We start from the raw sequence: 19,355 nt of genomic DNA, 5'->3' as shown, positions 1-19,355 counted from the left end.
TGGCAAACACAAACATAGAATGACATCGCCAGATTTTGCAAAATAAATTTGTAGTTTAGATAATCATTGCTCTCAATCAGGTAATTAACCTTTATTTTTCTGGTTTGACATTATAAACAATGCTATTAAGATTAATATTTAGAGAGAGCCTCATTAGCTTGGCGCTCAATAATGTATTGGGTTGGCCAAAAAGTTCGTTCAGGTTTTTCCATCAGATGTTACAGAAAAACCCAAAGGAACTTTTTGGCCAACCAATAATTTTATATTATTAAGACTAGTTAAATTGAAAGTTACCTTTAGACTATAAAGAACTTCTTTGCTATGAAAATTAATAATGCATACAAGATTGTAGGTTTAATTGCATTAGAATTTATATCTCAAAAACTGTGAAAGTACTAGTCTATATACAAATGTATAAACTACTAATTATTTTTTAAAAATTTTTTGACTAGTTTAGGCCTTAATAGTGGGATTCTGAGATTTTAGTTTGTCTGTATCCCTAAGGGTAATAAACTTAATTCTTTTGGAAATTCTGTGGTTTGAAATTCAATGTGTATGAAACCTAAATTACCTTGAATCAAAGGGGTCTTATTCGCTATAATATATGTATATGGAAAGCGTTTTCCTGTTGATTAGTAAATTAGTCTTAGTATTCATTATTGGAAAATGGAAAAGGTCAGTATACCTGACAACGAACCGTTTTCTCTTCTTCAAAGAATTAATGTACAGACTTATGATTCTAAGTTAAATTAACAAGGCCAGTGTTTTAGGAGCCAGTGATCAGTCATGGGTAGGTGGAAACTCCATCTGTTGTTCAAAAGTGTAAGGTTCTTCGAAGAAAAAAAAAAGAAAAAAAAAAAAAAGTAATCCATTCCTAGCAAATTGTGTTTGCCTTCCCTACCCACTGTAGTTATCAAATCCCATGTGCCAGGTGGAGTTTTTGACATAAAGGACAGGAGCTTGGGAAAAGATATAGAGGAGGTTGATGAGAAAGGTAGGTTGATGAGAAAGGTAGGTTGATAAAAGGGTCTTCTAACAGTAATACAGGGTGTCTCAGCAATACAGCTTTGAATTACAAAGTTATATTTGATTCCTGTGTGCTGGTTTTACTCACCTCTTGTCTGTAAACAACATTTGATTTCAAGCTTTTTAGTTATATGTTAATTGTCCAAAAGGGAACCCATCTCAAGTTGTCATCTCTTTGATATTAGATCTGTGTGAAGGTTTAGTCTGATGTCAAGATTTAGCATTACCATTGAATCTATTCTGTAGTTGAATGTACCTGTCCTTATTTTCAGTTAGACAAATATGTAGTAACACCTCTTTTTTTATCAAGTAGTCAAATATTTGACAATTTCAACTGTCTGAAATATAAATAAGAACCAGAAAAGAACTAAAAACATCCTTTGAACTTCTAGAATTGATGTCACAGTGTCCATGCACTAAAATGTAAACTTAATGTATGGGGAAGTCTCCTAGCTTGCATGTGGTTAGTCCTCTAGCTTCCCACTTTGCAGCAAGTTAGACCAAGATGAGGGGAGATAAGATCAAAAAGAGGAAACTGACACCTTAAGAATAAGATTAGGATTCTTGAAATCATCAAAATTCAAAGAAAAAGGAAAAGGAAACACAAAATTTCAAGAGATATGGTAACCTAAAGCTGTTTAATGAGTGAAGGGGCAAGCAGCCATAGATACCCTACGAAGCTCTGATAGAATTACTTTTAAAATAAAGATGTGCAAAAACACCACTCACTAGTGAACATATACAAAGGTTAAGTAGAATTTGACTTCTTAAGGTATAAGTTCAATGTGTCTTATTTATGAAACCAGAGAAGTATTGACATACAGTGTAGCGATATTTTTGTAAAAATATTTTCTGATAGTTTTAGCACCTAACAAAATTAACTTTATTTGTCAGGGAAGTTTAGTTAGGTTGACATGCCAGGAAAATGAAGAATTGCTGTGTAAACCTGTGGATTTGTCCTCTGCTATATAGATTTGCAGAAACATGCCTATGTCTGAATTTCAAATACAATTCAATTTCTAATGTATTACAGACTGTATTTAGTGTCAGGGATGTTAGATAGTAATTTAATTGTGAATGTGTGTGTGTATATATTTTTAATGCAATTAATTAGCATGTTATAATAAGCTAAGTGATATTTAATTATAATTCTTTTATTTTTTACTCTAAACCAGGTAATCTATGATGAAAGCATTTGATAAGTAAATATAAATAAAAATTATTTTGATCTGTGTCACAGATTAGTAGATCAAAAGAAATTATCTTTTCCAGAAATCTTCTTTTGGGGAAGTAAACAGTAACCAAAGCAGTTTATTTTCTTATATTATCTTAAATCTTTCAGGGATGGAATTGTACATCTTTCATTTTTATAATGGAGGAAATTATCTTGTATAACACTTTCTAAGTGTGTTCTACAAATGAACCTTTTAGATTGTATGGAATTCTACAGTGCTTTTTAGTAGTATTCTGGTAATTTTGCACATTATGTAATGCTTCATACTATTTTTTAATATTTTTGCTTTATTTCTTTCCAGTTTTTTTTCTGAGACAAAACTGCTGCACAGACAAATCTGCTTTTTTTTGTTTGTTTTTTTACAGTTAACACTATACTGTAAGCACCTCCCATTGTTGTTTGTTCCAGCATGTGAATTGTTTCATATACCCAACTATTCTCTTATTCTTAGACATGTAGTATTTTCCAATTTCTCTGTTTTATAAATAACATTATCCTTGTGCATATAGCTTTACTATTTTCTTAGGATACATTTCTGATAGCGGACTATGAAAGGATACAGCAGATTTGAGGCTCTTGGAATATATTGCTTATCAGCGTCTCTTGACCTAGAAAGCATTTAGGTGAACCATAGAATACCCTTAGAATCATTGGCCCAGATGTCCAGGAAAACTCATATGACATCACTCAGGGATTACAAATAGATTTCATCTCCTGTGTCTAAGAGATTTGTAGTTGCTACCTGGAGCACTGTGTTACGAGGCCATAACAGGGCCACAGTTGATTACTGATGTCTTCTGTGTGTGGGGGTGGGGGTGGGGGGTGCAATTGGAGAGTTAGCTATTTGCCCTTTATACACTCCATTAGAATAACAACATTAATAATACTTTGCCTTTTGCGTGTAATTTTTTTTTTTTGCTGTGAACTCCAAAATTGGATAAAAAGCATGCATTAGGTCAAAAGAATTTGTTCTAATATAAATATGACATTACATTTTAAAATTTGGTAATTGTAATCCAAATACACTCACCACTTTCAGAAAAATAAGCATAGATACAACCATAACTGAAGGTTGATCAGAGCTTATTTCAAAGTTTTTGTTAAAATATCTGATTTAATATAAAAATGTTTTGACTTGTTTTTATTCAGGAAGCATTGTAGATTAGTATACATTTCGCATTGTTCTGTTTTAAACCTATGAAATTCTAATACATACGTTTTTCCTCATTTGTTTTACATATGATTGCAAAGAAATGTTTAGAAGAATTGTGACCAAATCCATATAAAAAGGAGTTATCCTGTACCGTTGACATTTCTTAGCAGTAATGGAAATTACGGATAAATAGAACACTAGTGGTATTTCCATAATATCTGGAAAGTAACTTAACCATATGTAACTCATAACTAATCCGTAATATATTTTCTTGTTCTTTTTAGACATTCTTCTAAATCACCAACTTTATAATTTCCCCAAAAGTAATTTTCAGTAGATTATCTGAATAGAAATTTAAAGCTCTCATCCAACTCACCTCTTGAATCGTCAGTTTTATTTCTTTTACTTATAGCCCTCAGCTGTGATGTTAGGGCGATCTTGGGGTCATTTCATCTACAAATTAAAAATTATATAAAAACATTCTTCATGTTAGCAGTATAACTTATCATCGTTTCAGGACTTTAATCTCAGTTGTTTCTCATGCATTGAATTCACACAAAGTTCCTAGTGAGCAGGTGTACAGAATTAGAATTTGTGAAAAATACTTTCTTCAGATAATTAAACTTAAAAAGGAATAGTAAGTCTTGTTGTTTGCACATAGGAACCATTTTAATTAGTAAGGATTCCTTTAGCCTTGGGAGTCCCTTCCTTTTCGTGTGTGTGTGTGTGTGTGTGTGTTTGAAAACTCAAATGCTGCTCTTTTGCTTTCTGACTCTTTCCAGGCTATATTATTAAATAGTGTAGCATGATGCACTAGTATGTACATTTCTCATAGTTTAGAATATTGAATCTCTTACTGCTTTTACCTTTCTAGTTCCCTAGTTCCTAATGCTTCACAGCCAAAACTGTGTTTTTGCACCTCCATACAATTTTATTCGTCTCAAATAAGGTGAACTTTGAAAAAGCAGCAATGAGGAACCATTATTCTGGCCCTTCAGTTATTCAACAGATACCTAATGAGCATCTTCTACTTGCTGAACGTACACGTGAATTCGTGAAAAGTAAGTTTTAAGGAGATCAAATGAAGGAAATAGCTTGAAAAAGTAAAAGTTAAAATGGCTGAAGATGGCTGGAGGCTTCTGAAATAGAGAATGCCTACTCTGGACAAGATGCTTTCTTACCATAACCAAAAAGGAGCCAAAATAATTTAGTCAGTACCTCTAGATAGTTTCAGTGGCTTTTGTTTCCAGTTCCTCAGCCCTAGTCTGTGCCTGTAGTCCCTCACCAGTACTGAGCGAGGTAGAGCTTGGAGAAGTGGATTGTAGGGGAAAGGACTAAGCAAAGGATAAGTGAGAAGAAAATGAGAACCAGACACAGAATTGTCTGGAGATAAAAATGGTAATGCCTTGGGACTTTCCTGGTGGTCCAGTGGTTAAGACTCTGTGCTTCCACTGCAGGGGGTACAGGTTCCATCCTTGGTTGGGGAATTAAGATCCCGCAAGCCGCGTAGCCAAAAAAAAAGGTAGTGCCTTACATTGCAAAGGCATTTTACAGTTTACAAAGCATACTTTGGTCTTGACTATATTGTTAGTTTCCTGTTACAGATAAAGAAATCGAAGCCACAAGTTACTCAGCAAGTGGTAGAGAAAAGTCTAGATTCCCAAGTCTAGTGTTCATTTTATTGCAGACATTCTAGGAACAATAGGAGAATGGGTAAAACAAACTCAGATAAATTCATACAATGGAATATCACACTGCAATAAAAAGGAACAAACATGGGTGAAACCCAGTAACATTATGCTGAGTGAAAAAAGCTTTACATTCATATACCCAAAAAAACTTTATGTAAAGATATAGAATAGATTAAACTAATCAGTGAGATGAAGTCAGTGATAACAAATATAGTGATGTCTTCAAGTTATTTTGAGATGCATCAAAAATATAAAATGGGGGCTTCCCTGGTGGAGCAGTGGTTGAGAATCCACCTGCCAATGCAGGGGACGTGGGTTCGACCCCTGGTCTGGGAAGATCCCACATGCTGCAGAGCAGCTAAGCCCGTGCACCACAACTACTGAGCCTGTGCTCTAGAGCCTGTGAGCCACAACTACTAAGCCCACCTGCCACAACTAGTGAAGCCCCCGTGCCTAGAGTCCGTGCTCCGCAACAGGAGAAGCCACTGCAATGAGAAGCTCGTGCACCGCAATGAAAAGTAGCCCCTGCTCACCACAACTAGAGAAAGCCCGCGCGCAGCAATGAAGACCCAACACAGCCAAAAATAAATAAATAAAATAAATTTATATTAAAAAAATAAAATGGATAGAGGGATGGATAACATAAGCAAGTGTTATAAAATGTTGTAGAATCTAGGTGGTCAGTATGTGGGTGTTCACTGTGCAAGTCTTTAAGTGTTCATAATAAAATGTTAGAAAAAATAAATTGTACCTTACTTTTAGTGGTTTTGAAAATATGTGTGAGCAAAAATAAAAATTTTTTCCCAAGAAGAACACAGCAGGAGGCAGCAGGAGCTGGTAAAAGACTGAATAATATGTGAAATACTGTCTTTGGAACTCGTTAAAAATATCTTTCCATATTGTCTGTGAATGTAGCCCCACTTAAAAGCCAAGACTTATCAAACCAGAAGAGTGGGGTTGAGTGGGAAGTGGGATGGAGGACCTTTCTGGAGTGATGTGGTTAGCATTACACAAGTAAAGCAGTTTACCAAATCTCAATGAATTGTACACTAAATGTCTGCATTTCATCACATATAAATTTTACCTTAAAAGTAAAAAAAAAAAAGGAAGTAAATATTGAATTCCAGTGAATTATACACATGCTTAACTGTTTTGGGGTTAAGTATACTGATCTCTAAAACTTATTTTGAAATGAATCAAAAATATAAAATGAGTTGAAGATAGGTGATAGGTATGTGATATAAAACAAATTATAGAGTGTTAATTGTGAAGTCTAGGTTATCAGTATATGGGAATTCACTATATAGTTTTTATAACTTGAAGGGGAAGAAGACAAGGAACTAAGTAAGAGTCCAGGATATTGAAGCAATCATCTATATAAATATTGAATTGATTAAGAGTTTTTACAGGAGTAAGTAGCAGTGAACACACCTAGGGCCCAGATCTTGGTCTCTAATACCACTTCCCACTAAAAGAAACCAGAACTTTTTGGAAACATGGCAGATGCCAGATAAAAGTATTGTTAACAATGTAAATTTATGAAGTTGATGACTGAACTGAGGTTTCGTAAAAGAGTAGTGCTATGCTTAGGAAATATCCACTGAAATGGGACAAAGGTCCATAATGTATGTATGATTCAGAAAAAAATATGTGCATATACGTGTGTGTGTGTGAAAGAGAAGGAAAGACTATGAATAATAAAGCAAATGAGAAAAATGTTAGCAATAGGTAAATCTGAGTAAAGCATAAATGGGTGTTCCTTGCACTATTTTTATTTTTGTAACATTTTGTAAGTTTGAAATTATTTTCCGCAAAAAGTTTATGACAGGAGTGGTGCTGGAGAGAAACAGGGTGATCCACTTAGCTGAGGTGTTGGACTGATTCTATTCTGTGCTGTCAGGCCAAGATAAGCAGCATATTATTTTTGTTTCCAATCTTCTAGTGTTATATTTTCACTTTGATGTTTAAATTTTGTTCTTTGGTTTTGGCACAGTGATATTTCATTTTTAGTTCTTTTATATTATCATTGTTTTGTTCCTGTAACTATAGTATTTTCTTCATTGAACTTTGTAGATTTATTTAACTGAGCCATCTAATCTTAACCTTAGTTTTCACTAGGCTCTCGAGGTATTCATTGATAACCCTTGTAGTGTGGGAATTTTTATTTTTATACTTTTTAAAAACCAGCTTTATTAAAATATAATTCACCCATTTCAAGTGTAGAAATCATTGTTTTTTAGTATATTCACAATCAACTTTAGAACATTTCATCACCCCAAAAAGAAACCTCCTACCCATTAGCAATCACTCCCCATTTACCCCTCTTCCAATTACTAATCTACTTTTTGTCTCTGTGGATTTGCTTATTCTGGATATTTCATGTAAATATAATCATTTAATATGTGGCCTTTTGTAAGTGGCTTCTTTTTACTTTCAAGGTACTTCCATGTTGTAGCATGTATCAGAACTTCATTCCTTTCTTTTTGCTGAGGAACATTGCATTGTATGGATATACTACATCTTATTTTTATTTATCCATCCGTCAGTTGGTTGACATTTGGGTTGTTTCAATTTTGAGGCTGTTATGCTCAAAACATGTTATGTAATAATGTTACGGAATAATGCTTCTGTGAATAATGTTATGGAATAATGCTTCTGTGAATAGTTGTATACATGTTTTTATTTCTTTTGTGTATACATCTAAGAGTCGAATTGCTGGGTGTATTTTCACTCTGTTTACCTTTGAGGAACTGCCAGGCTGTTTTCCAGAGTGTCTACTCCATTTTAAAATCCTACCAGCAATGCACAAGAGTTCCAGTTACTCTACATCATGGCCAACATTTGTTATTATCTTTTTCTTATAGCTGTCTTTTTTCTTACACCTATCCTAATAGGTGTAAAATGGGCCTTTCTATACTTTGAAACCCTAAAACTATGATCAATTATTATCAATAAAATAATCTCCATCCTTTTCTAGCAGTGAGCCTGTCCCTTTATTAAATATGGAATACATAAAATAAGATAAGTGGAAATAAGATAGCATCAGAAAGGTTCTTTTCCCATTTCTTTGTTATCACTTCAAAATTATTTGGAGAGAATCTCAAGAGAAGAGAGATTGGATTTTTAAAAATTGTACAGCTAGAACTCATAGTTTTTAAATGCCTATTATAGACAGGTACATATTTAGCATCTAACCCCTGAGTCTACGATAACCATTGATGCCACTGACCATTGCCACTACAGTCTCCAAAGTGGCTTCAGGAGCTTTTCCCCACCCTCAACATAGCTCGGAGCCCATCATCTGCTGTCTCCTGGGAGCTCAGAGCTTCTATTAGTATTAGTTTACCACATTATAGATTAAACTGGGCTATATGGGCTCATCTGAGGTCTAACCATTGATTTTTAACATAGTTTCTACAGGAAAAATACAGCTTTTTTTTTTTTCAGCCTACTAACTTACAAGTGACCATTTAGGACACAACCTGATTGTAATTTGGTAACTATCTGTCCGTGAGGAAAGGCAAAATAAGTTGGAGTTATTTAACCTAATGTCAGAAAACTTCATGTTGACTTAAAGCCATCATTGTGGATTATAACTTCAATGAAGGATTATTCTCTTTATTTTAAATGCAGTTTTTTATGTTTTTAAATTGTATTTTGTTGCCGTAAGTAGGAATTGATAAAGTGGGAATTTAATTTTGAAAATTTATGTGTGTGTATCAAAGGAGAGTAGAAAGAAAAACAGTATTTCTTTCTCTCATATTTTATTTTTATCACTATAACAAAGGGAAGATGCTCTTATTTTCACCTCTTCCGTAAAAGGCCAATTTTTCATGTTTGAGATGTGCATCCATATGTATAGTTACTTGCCTCATGTTTTATTTTCCTGATCAAGTTTAATTGACCTTTAAATAATAATTGTTGTAGAGGATTGGATTAAAACCTGATTAATATGAGAATCGTTTGTAGGTGGATTTTTTTCTTAAATGGAACTATAATAGTTTTAGATTAATTCAGTAAAAATTCCATGTCCTTTTCCCTAAAATGCATTAGTACCACTCCTACTGATCATCCATACACGGTATAATCCTAAGCAACTTCCTTTTTAATCTACGAAAAAATGAGTGTAATACCCTCTTTTTACCACTCATTTCATTAGGCTATTATGATGGCTGTCAAATGTACATAGGATGTAGGTTTACTTTTATTCCTTCCTCCCTCCCTTCCTTCTTTTTTCCTTCCTTCTCTGGTTTCTTTTTTTGGATGGCTTATTTCTCAGTTTTTTAATAGAAAAACTGTTGGCAGAAGGTATTCCCTAGAAATACTATGCTGATGTATCAAAATAACAGCACATCCTGGGCTTTTAGGTTGCACTTACCTCAGGAGTCCACCAGCTATGAAGTACTGATGAAGGATGTTCTTGCTATGCAAGACTAATTAGGCTTCCAGGTCCATGGTGTTAAATCTACAGAGGTGCCTGGCTATGCCTAAAGTCCAAAGCTTGACCTGAATATTTCCAATTAACATTTTCTTTTTCAGGGGACCATGAACTTCCCCCCAGTAAATATGAACTATCATTTTGGTAATTTCTTTTTGTGTTGAATTCTTACAGCTCTCCACCCAAGGAGATGCAAGTCAGGTGATTGGACCTCTTACCGAAGGGCAGAGAAGAAATGTGGCAGTAGTGAATTCACTATATAAGTTGCACCAATCGGTAACAAAGGTAACCTTTATTTTAATTAAGTTCTTTTGACTTAATTTCAAGTTCTTCTTTCTTCTTGCCTTAAATTTAGACAATAATGAGTTGTTATTTAATTTTTTGCAGAAGAATACAATGAAAATGTGATTGTAAAATAAGCTGAGGCATGAACTTTTTCTAAACAGTCTTTGATCCTGGCCTCTGTTGTTTGTATGACTTTTTGTCTGTACAGTTAATTTAAAACACATGAACTATAGATCCTCAAGATTGCTTGGTATAGTTAAGTTTATTGAACAGATGATTTAAAGGTAAATTACTTGTGTTTTATACCCATTAAACCACATAATTTGGTATCATATGGGTGGTAGTAAATTATAGCAAATCTAGTAATAGTAAGAACTCGTAAGCCCTCTAACATGTCAGAAAGGTTCTACCTTTGTACAAAAAAGTGGGGGAGGAGATGCATTAAAAACAGTGAACTCGTATGTTATAATCATTGAAGGCTATTTATGAGTAAAAAACATTTTTTTTTGCTATTGATCTAATACTTGTTTAAAAAGTGACTGAATTTTAACTTGTTTGCCTTTGTATATTATGTCTAAGATGAACTGTAAACATAATTATTAGGAAAGCAACACTTTCAACCCCTTCTTTGATTCTTGAGTTGCTTGTGTTTACTCTCTATTAATGATTTTCAAGATATTTGGTAAGTAGAGAGATAGGTAGAAGACCTGAAAAAGCCAAAGGTTAGATGATGTTTTTAAAACCTTGACCTCTAATATGAGCTTTTATATGCTAGATTGTATTTTAGAATAATTATAAGTGACAGTTTTTCATTTACTTAAATTTTTTAACAAGTCCTTTTATCAATTAGGGGTTTCCAAAATTTGTATTTTGCACACTAAACAAAATATATTTAAAGGGTTATTAACAGGTAAATCTCAGAAAAGTAAATAACAAAAGTAAATGAAAAGAATATATGATATAGTTTCCATTTCCTTTAATTATTACTCTAAAGAACCAAAAGCAATGCAAAGTTGTATTTATTTAGCCTGATTTAAATGTCTTTATTGATCATTTCAGAATTTTCATAATGTTGGTATTGATTTGTAAAAAGGGAAACATTTGACATTTACTTGTTAAACATTATAGTCAGCCTACAAAGGGTGATTTTTTTTTTTTAAGAAATAAGTAATATGGCTTTAAACTGACTTTTTCAGTTAAAACTTTATAATTAAGGAAAGCTAGCTATTAGAATTCTTAATGTTTCAGTTATTTGAAGTAGATATTTGCCTTATACAGGAAAACATTTTTAAACCTATCCTAACTACTAAACACTAATGGATTTTTAAAACATGTATGAGATACTACTCTAAAGTAATGATAATATTTTATATGTGGCTTGTGGAAACAGTTTTATCATGTGATGATCAAAATTAGTATTTATAAAAATAAATAAGCAAAACTATAACTGGATTTGTTCTAGGTGGTTTCCAGTCAGAGCTCATTCCCACCAGCAGCTGAGCAAACTATAATTTCAGCCCTAAAGGTAAAAGAATGTAATTTAATCTTTGACTCTATAGATTGGAATAGGTTTTAGAATTATTTGTTTGGATGAGTGGGAGATGTCACATTTTAAAAATAATTCAGAATCTTCTCCATATGCCAAAGTAGCATGTTGATGATTATCCTAAAGAGAGAGGCTACATGTGTGTTTATATTTTTCTAGAATTTAAAAATAGACCCTGCTGGTGTCTACAGACTGTGTTGTATTTATGATAATTGTATCATAAGCAAGAGAAGCAAGAGAGTTATAAGTATGCACTGTGTCTCAGGGCAGTGCAGCCCAGTATTATCCCAGTAAAGCAGTGGTTCTCCACCAGGGCGATTTTTGTCGCCTATGGGACATTTAACAACATCTGGAAACATTTTTGATTGTCATGACTTGGAGTGGGGTGCTCCTGGCATCTAGCACCAGGAATCCTGTCAAGCATCCTGCAGTGCACAAGCCAGCTCCCCACAGCACAGAATTATCAGGCCCAAAAATGTCAGTTATGCCAAGGCCTGGAAACTCTGCTAAGGCCACATAGTAAAATAAAGACTCTGGAGCTCAACTGCCTGAGTATGAATCCCATCTCAACTATCTAACTAGCTGTATGACCTCAGACAAGTTAATAGTTTTCTCTTGCCTTAGTTTCTGCATCTATTGATATAAAATGGTACAGTATACCTACACAAAGGTAGTAAATGTCAACTGTTAGATTGAATTTAGATCACTTGGGTAGAGTTAAGAGAGAGAAAGAGGGAAGGAGAAAGAGAGATGGTCTACCACCAGTAAACTCCAAGGAGAAATATTCAGAGAGTAAAGAGGATACAAAGAAAGAACAATCATTGAGGAAGAAAATTGGGAGAGGACAGTGTCACAAGTCCTGAAGGAGAAGGGAAATTCCGAGGTCAAGTGCTGTCCATGGATGACATGGATGGGGATTTAAGGCTGCAAAACTTAAGGACACTAAATTCATATATGAGGTAGGAGGAGACAGTGTTTTCCTCCAACATAGAAAAAGTACGCTTGGATGTTTTCTCTGAATCCTTTTCTTTTTCCCAATGTACTTATCTCATTATGATGAAGTAGTATTAGAGCTGCCATAATAAAAATAATTGTTTTTAGTAAGAGTTGTCCAGTTTATTGATAATCAAAAAATACTGTAAAATCGGGCCAATAAGACAAACCAAAAGGCTTGTTTTATTCTTGCTTCCAGGCAGGGAATACATGTAGTCTTTTTTTTTTTCAATATGTAGTTACTCATTTGTCTTTATCTTCTGGCCATAGCTGTCAAACATTTTTTGATCACTACCCAAGATAAGTAACATTTTACATTGTACCCCATACATACTATATAATCATTTATAAATATATACACACATATAATTGTATATATATAGAATATGCACTTATACACGTGGTTTGAGAAAGTCCATTCTGTAGGTTAAGAGAGAGTTGCCTACACTTTGCCTGATGATGAAAGTCTCCTGGACAAGTCAAAAATAGAAGTTCTTCAGACACTGTAATTCAGTGTTGGGTAGACTTTCTGTGTCTGTATTTTTAACTTACAATAAAGGTTATTCTTCGTATTAGTCACTTTAGGCTGGGGGTTGAGGCCAGTGCAGGGGAAATTGCCCTCATCTTGAGCTGTGGCCTTCACTCTGAGGTTTGCTCACCAGGACTGGTGTCTGATGTTGCTGGGCACCGCAGTTTGCTGAGGCTTCGCCAGTTTTGCCTTTGAGAACTGGGTAAGAGACGACTACCGGTCTGTTCACGGCCCTCCTCCTGCAGTGGCCCTGTCAATTAGAGACTGAATTTCTTATGTTAACAGACCTCAGTGAAACAGTTTTGGCCTTGCTTTTTAATTAAATTTCATTAAAAATCTTTATGGCATAATAAGTGAAGAACAAACAGAATCCTCTGACTCAAAGCAAAAAAAGAGAATCTTGAATTTTCATAAAATTGTAGGAAACTTACTGCATCACTTTGAATTAGGATGTTACAATGCATAAGTGCAACCCAAGAACCAAAAATCTGTGTGCTTTTATTATTTGATGGAAAAAATATTAAACATACTTTTTTACTTACTAAAAAATATAGGTAGACACATAATAGTCTCCTCTACCTTGTTGAGATTTTATCCAAAATTAAATGTTACTTTAGGTTCAAAGTTCATCATCTCATATTACAAGCATTATCTCCTATGTCATGGATGACATAATTAATATTAATGATTTTACATTTAGAGTCATTTCATTATAACTACCTCAGCTATAAGTAGCATTTAAGCACCTTAGCCCAATAATTCTGATCCATTTGTTACTGAGATCATCTTGTGCAGATAGTATATTACAAAGTTTATATATGACAGTTCTCCCTTATTGTGTGGGTTTGATGTTCTATATACGGGAATATTCTGCATTGTTGAGGCTTCAGTATTTTTGTAATCTTTGCTATTTTAGGCAAGCACTTCCCTGCTTTGTAAAGAGCTTATGAAATATAATCTAGTATCCTTTCTCAGTTTCCTGTGGTAGTTATTAATCCTCTACCCATCCTTTACATGAAGGCATTCCCCACAATGCTCTCTTCTCTGTTTTATATGTTCCATTAAGTGGGAAACCTCACCCAGCTGTAAAGTTCTCTGTGTACACCATCATATCATAATACAGATAGAGGCAGTTTTATTTCTTCCTTTCTCGTCTTGATGCCTGTTTTCCATGCCTTGTTTCACCTGCTAGGACCTCCACTACTATGTTGCCTAGAGCAGGTGAGAGTGGACTTGTCTACTTGTTCCTGACCTGGCGGAAAGCACTCAGTGTTTATTTTACTACTTAAAGGAGGCTGTTTTAAACAAGTTCTTTTCTATTCCTGGTTTACTGAGACTTTTTAAAATTGTAAATGGTGGTGTTTCATCAAATAACTTTTTCTGTATAAAATGATCATACAGTTTTACCTCTTTATTCTGTTAATAAAATACAGGAATTTATTTTCAAATATCAAACCAACCTTGATCATGATGTATTAGCCTTTTTATGTATTCTTGGATTTGATTTACTTAATTTTTGTTAAAGTGGTCATAAGGATATTGGTATATAGTTTTCTCTTTTGTAATTCTTTGTCTGGTTTTGGAAATGTTTCCTCCTTTTCCATGTTCTGAAAGAATCTGTGTAGAATTTGTATTGTTTTCTCCTTAAATGCTTAGTAGAATTCACCAGTGAAGCCATCTGGGCCTGTAGTTTTTTTGTAGGATGTTTATAACTACAAATTTAATTTGTTTAATAGATGCAGGACTATTCAGGTTATCTTTTTTCTGGAGTGAGCTTTGATACTTTGTGACTTAAGGTACTTGTCTATTCATCTAAGTTATCTAATTTATCAGAATAATGTACATAATATTCTTTAACTTTCCATTTAATGTCTATAGGACCTATAGTGATAACCTCTTCATTTTTTATACTGATGTTTTGTGTTCTCTTTTTTTTTCTTTATCAGTCTAGCTGTGGGTTTATCAATTTCATTGCTCTTTTCAGAGAACCAACTTTTGGCTTATTAATTTTCTCTGCTGTTTGTCTTTCTATTTCACTGATTTCTGCTTTTGTCTTTTTTTTTACTTATTTTGGATTTTCTTTGCCTTTTTTGTTTGTTTTTTTGAGACCCTATACCATTGATTTTTAGACCCCCGCCCCCCCAAAAAATTTAAAGTTGTAAATTTCCCTCCAATTTTCTTATGTTGCACTTTTATCTTCATTCAGTTTGAAATCTTTTCTATTTCCTTTGTGATTTCTTCTTTGATTCATGGTTTTTTCTTTTAATTTCTAATTTTTTGTGGTATTTCTAGATACCTTATTGTTTTCTTTTTTTTTGCGATACGCGGGCCTCTCACTGTTGTGGCCTCTCCCGTTGGGGAGCACAGGCTCCGGACACGCAGGCTCAGCGACCATGGCTCATGGGCCCAGCCGCTCCGTGGCATGTGGGATCTTCCCGGACCAGGGCACAAACCTGTGTCCCTTGCATCGGCAAGTGGACTCTCAACCACTGTGCCACCAGGGAAGCCCTGTTTTCTTTTTTTTAATCACTCTTTTATTGAAGTATAGTTGATTTACAGTGTTGTGATATTTCTAATTTAATTCTCTTACCATCAGAAAACATATTCTGTATGATTTCAGTCCTTTTAAATGTATTGAGTATTATGGTCTAGCATGTGGTCTGTCTTGATGAATGAACCATGTGTACTTGACAAAAACATATAATCTTCAGTTTAGTATCATTCTGTAAATATCAGTTAAGGTGTAGTGATGTGTTCAGATTTTATATGCCTCTACTGGTATTTTATGTAGTTCTATCAATTGCTGAAAGATGGGGGTTAGAATTTTCTATGATTGTGAACTTGTTTATATCTCCTTTTCATTCTGTTGATTCTTGACTCCTCCGTTTTGAAGCTCTATTACTAGCTGCGTTGAAGCTCTGTTATATAAGTATTTATCATTTTTATGCCTTCTGTTGAACACCCTTTGTCATTATGACATATCCTTCTTTAGCTTTAATACTTATTGTCATGCATTGTTTTATCTGATATTAATTTAACTACTCTATCTTCTGTTCATTTACTTTCAACTCCTGTGTCTATTTTTTTCAGTACGCCTCTTGAAGACAATATACAGTGGGTCTTGCCTCTTTTCTGTTCTGATAATCCCTGCCTTTTAATTGGAGTGTTTAATCCATTAACATAGTATAATTATCAATAAGGTTTTATTTAGGTATATAGTTTTATTATTTTTGTTTGTCTCCTCTGTTTTATTTCCTCTTTTCCACCTTTTCTGCCACCTTTTGGATTATTTGATTATTAGTTATTTTTTTTAATTTCATTTTAATTTATTTCTTAGATTTTTACCTATACCTCTTCTTCATTTTCTTTTTAGTTGCTCTTCTATAGATACATGCATCCTTAACTTTCCACAGTCTTTTAGAGTTAATATTGTACTGTATCACATAAAATATAGAAACTTTGCATTTACTTAAGTACATTTACATCTCACTGCATGTAGTATAAGTTTTTTAGCTTAACATTTCCATTTTGGTTCTTCTTTACGCTTTCAGTCACTCTGCTGAGATTTCCTATTACTTTATTTATTATGGGCATTTTTTTCTCTACCTCACTGAGGTTCTTGCCTGATAATTGTAGAGTCTGGATCATTTCACAGTTGGCAGCTATTGATTGTCTTTTCCATTTAGAATTGACAACATCTCCTAGCTTTTTGTATGTAGTCATTTTAATATATCCTAGACAATGTGAACGTTGTGTTGTATAGACTCAGTATTTTTATATATTGCTCCTAAAAATGTTGACCATTGCTTTAGCAGTTAATTAGCTTGTTTAGACTCAAATTGTGCACTGTCAAACCTGCAGTTGGCTGTGTCTCAGATCTCAGTATAGTTCTTTAAGCCTGAGTTGCAAGCCATTTGTAGTTTGCCTTGTACACGCATGGTCAAGTCAGCTGAAGACTAGTGCTGAGTGCACACATAGAAAAATAGGCTTTCTTCTTCTCTGGCTCTCTCCTTTCTGAGGTTCCCCTCTCACTCTCCAGCAGCCCTGGTTGAACCAGGCCTCCTTCCCCTTGTTCCTTTGACCTGAACGACTGTAGGTTTGGTTTGGTTTGGTTTGGTTTTTCTCTCAGAGTTTTAGCCACCCAGCCTTGCCACTACCATGACTATAGTCACTCTCAGAGCAGAATCACAAAAAAGGGAAAACTCAGTCTCTTCTGCTTGCTATATATTTACACACCCCTCTAAAACTAATTGCATTTTTCCATCTCCAGAAGCCTCCAGTGGGTTTTTTTGTTTTGTTTTTGGTATTTTTCCATGATTATTTGTAGGAGGATCTGTAGTTAGGTACTCACTCCTTCATACTAGCATAGAAAACTTGCCCTTCCTTCTTGAAATCTCCTATTTATTTTCACTGTATTCCAGGATCTCTTCTTAACTTCTCTGCCCAGTATATACACATTGATATAACCAAAAGCTCATTGGAGTCAAATGCACCTAGAAAATCCCAGCTCTTCCACTGGATGGCTTTGGACACCTCCTTAACTTGACTTTAGTTTCCCTATCTACAAATTACTTTAGGTTCCACATCTGTAAGTTAGAGATTTTTGTAATTCTTAGAGGAAGGAATAATTGAGTTTTCAGTGGGATGATTACTTGCGTAGCCCATAGCACATTATCCAGCACGTGACCTATACTAAATACATGCTATTACCCCTCTTAATCCGTCAAAGGTTCCTCTTCTGGATGACCTTAAAATGGCATTTGGCCTTATTCTACAAATCATCCCCTGGGATCTCATTGACTCTTTTGGCTTCATCTCCCCTCTTAAAAGCTAAAGACAACCATATCTAGTCAAAACTTGCCAGAAACTACCGCTGTAAAGATCTCAGCACCTACTAGATAGCCCATGTGGATTTCCCTGTAAGTCCTTCAAACTCGTGTCCAAAACTGAACTCATTATTTTCTCCCTCCGTCCCTAAATCAGCCAGCTGCGTCTGCATTTACGCATTCAGTTGATAATGCCACCAAGTCATTAAAGAAAAAAAATCTGAGTGTACCCTTCAGTCTTTACATTCCATATTTCTCACATCTGATTCCCAAGTCCTCTGTTTCCTTTCCCGGTGTCTCCACCCTGTCTCCTCATCTCTGTTCCTGCTGCCTCTGATTTGGTTCACGCACTCACCACTTTGCATCTATACTCCTACTGTATCCTCCCGACTTTAGTCTAATTTATCTACTCTGCTGTCCAGCATGATTTTTCCCCAGTTCAAAGCTTTAACCACGGTTTTTTTTTCATTGCTTAAAACTCATTGTTGGTTTCCTAGTCCCTTCGGGATATATTCCCATCTCCTTAGCAGCCTACGCAGAGTACATCTGCTCTCTGTCTCTCTACCACATAGGCAGCCACCTCATACCCTGTGTTGAACACCTGCAGTTCCCCAAATGTGTCAACTTCCCTAGGCTCCTGTGCCTTTGGCATATGGCCCCCACCAGCCTCCCACCCTCCCCCAACACACACACTTGGTTCTTAACCCATTTTGATCTTTGAAATTCAGTTCACACAACACCTTTTGTTTTTTAAATCCTTTCAATATAAGTTGGGTGTCTCTCCCATCTTCCCATAGCACTCTGTAGAGCACTGATATCACTACAACTTGTTACCTTTTGTCACTAGATTGTGAGCTCCCTGAGGGCACACTGTAAGTGCATACACACACACACACACACGCACACACACACACATGCACACTCTTTCTCTCTTTTTTTTTTTGTTTGTTTTTGTTTGTTTTCATCCTTTATTTCAGTAAGGAGAGCCAAGGGATTGAGGGGAGAGGGCTTAGAGAGAAAATGCGGAGCGCATGTCTCTCTCAATCCTGTATACATGTTTATTTTTATCAGAGATTAAGGGCTGGAGATGATGTTTAGGAATTTCATGAATAAGGGTCCTATTTAACCTTTTCTCACTGATTTCAGTCATTTGTATGAGCCAGAGTCATCCATCTTCATTGTATGTAATCATGACTGAAGCACATATAATATACTTAAAATTTAGATTTTGAATATTTACTGAGGCCCAGTCATATTTTCACACTAAAAACTTATAACTAAGGCCTAGGGTCTTATATAACCTAATTGATAATTATACCTCACAGGAGAACAGTTTCTGAACCTTAGCACTATTGATGTTCTAGGCTTGGTAGTTCTCTGTCGTGGGGGACTGTCTTGTGCACTGCAGGGTGTTTAGCAGCGTCTCTTGTGCTCTGTCCACTAGATGCTAGTAGCAAACCCTTACCCCACCCTGGTCGTGACAATCAGAAGTGTCTTGAAACATTGCCAGATATCCTCTGGGGAGCAAAATTGCCCCCAGTTGAGACTCACTGCTGTAGAACTCTAAATAGAAATCTAATCCATGAAAAGGCTAACTGTTCTGCCCTCTAAGAATCACTGATATATTTAATATA

The 19,355-nt window shown here is 34.9% G+C and overlaps 1 protein-coding gene across 1 annotated transcript in view; it reads left to right on the top strand.

Moving 5' to 3' along the window:
• The window catches only part of COG5 (component of oligomeric golgi complex 5), a 269,636-nt gene that overhangs the window by 220,574 nt on the left and 29,707 nt on the right, over positions 1 to 19,355 (top strand). Inside the window, exons 15-16 of the mRNA XM_024761085.1 lie at positions 9,717 to 9,827; positions 11,290 to 11,352. Coding sequence (XP_024616853.1) covers positions 9,717 to 9,827; positions 11,290 to 11,352 — 174 coding nt within the window. The remainder of the gene's footprint in view (positions 1 to 9,716; positions 9,828 to 11,289; positions 11,353 to 19,355) is intronic.

This window comes from Neophocaena asiaeorientalis, unplaced genomic scaffold, assembly GCF_003031525.2.
Source record: "Neophocaena asiaeorientalis asiaeorientalis breed wild unplaced genomic scaffold, Neophocaena_asiaeorientalis_V1.1 scaffold508, whole genome shotgun sequence".
Classification (NCBI taxonomy): Eukaryota; Metazoa; Chordata; class Mammalia; order Artiodactyla; family Phocoenidae; genus Neophocaena; species Neophocaena asiaeorientalis.
Note: the sequence above shows the minus strand (reverse complement) of the source record. Positions and strands in the feature narration are given on the sequence as shown.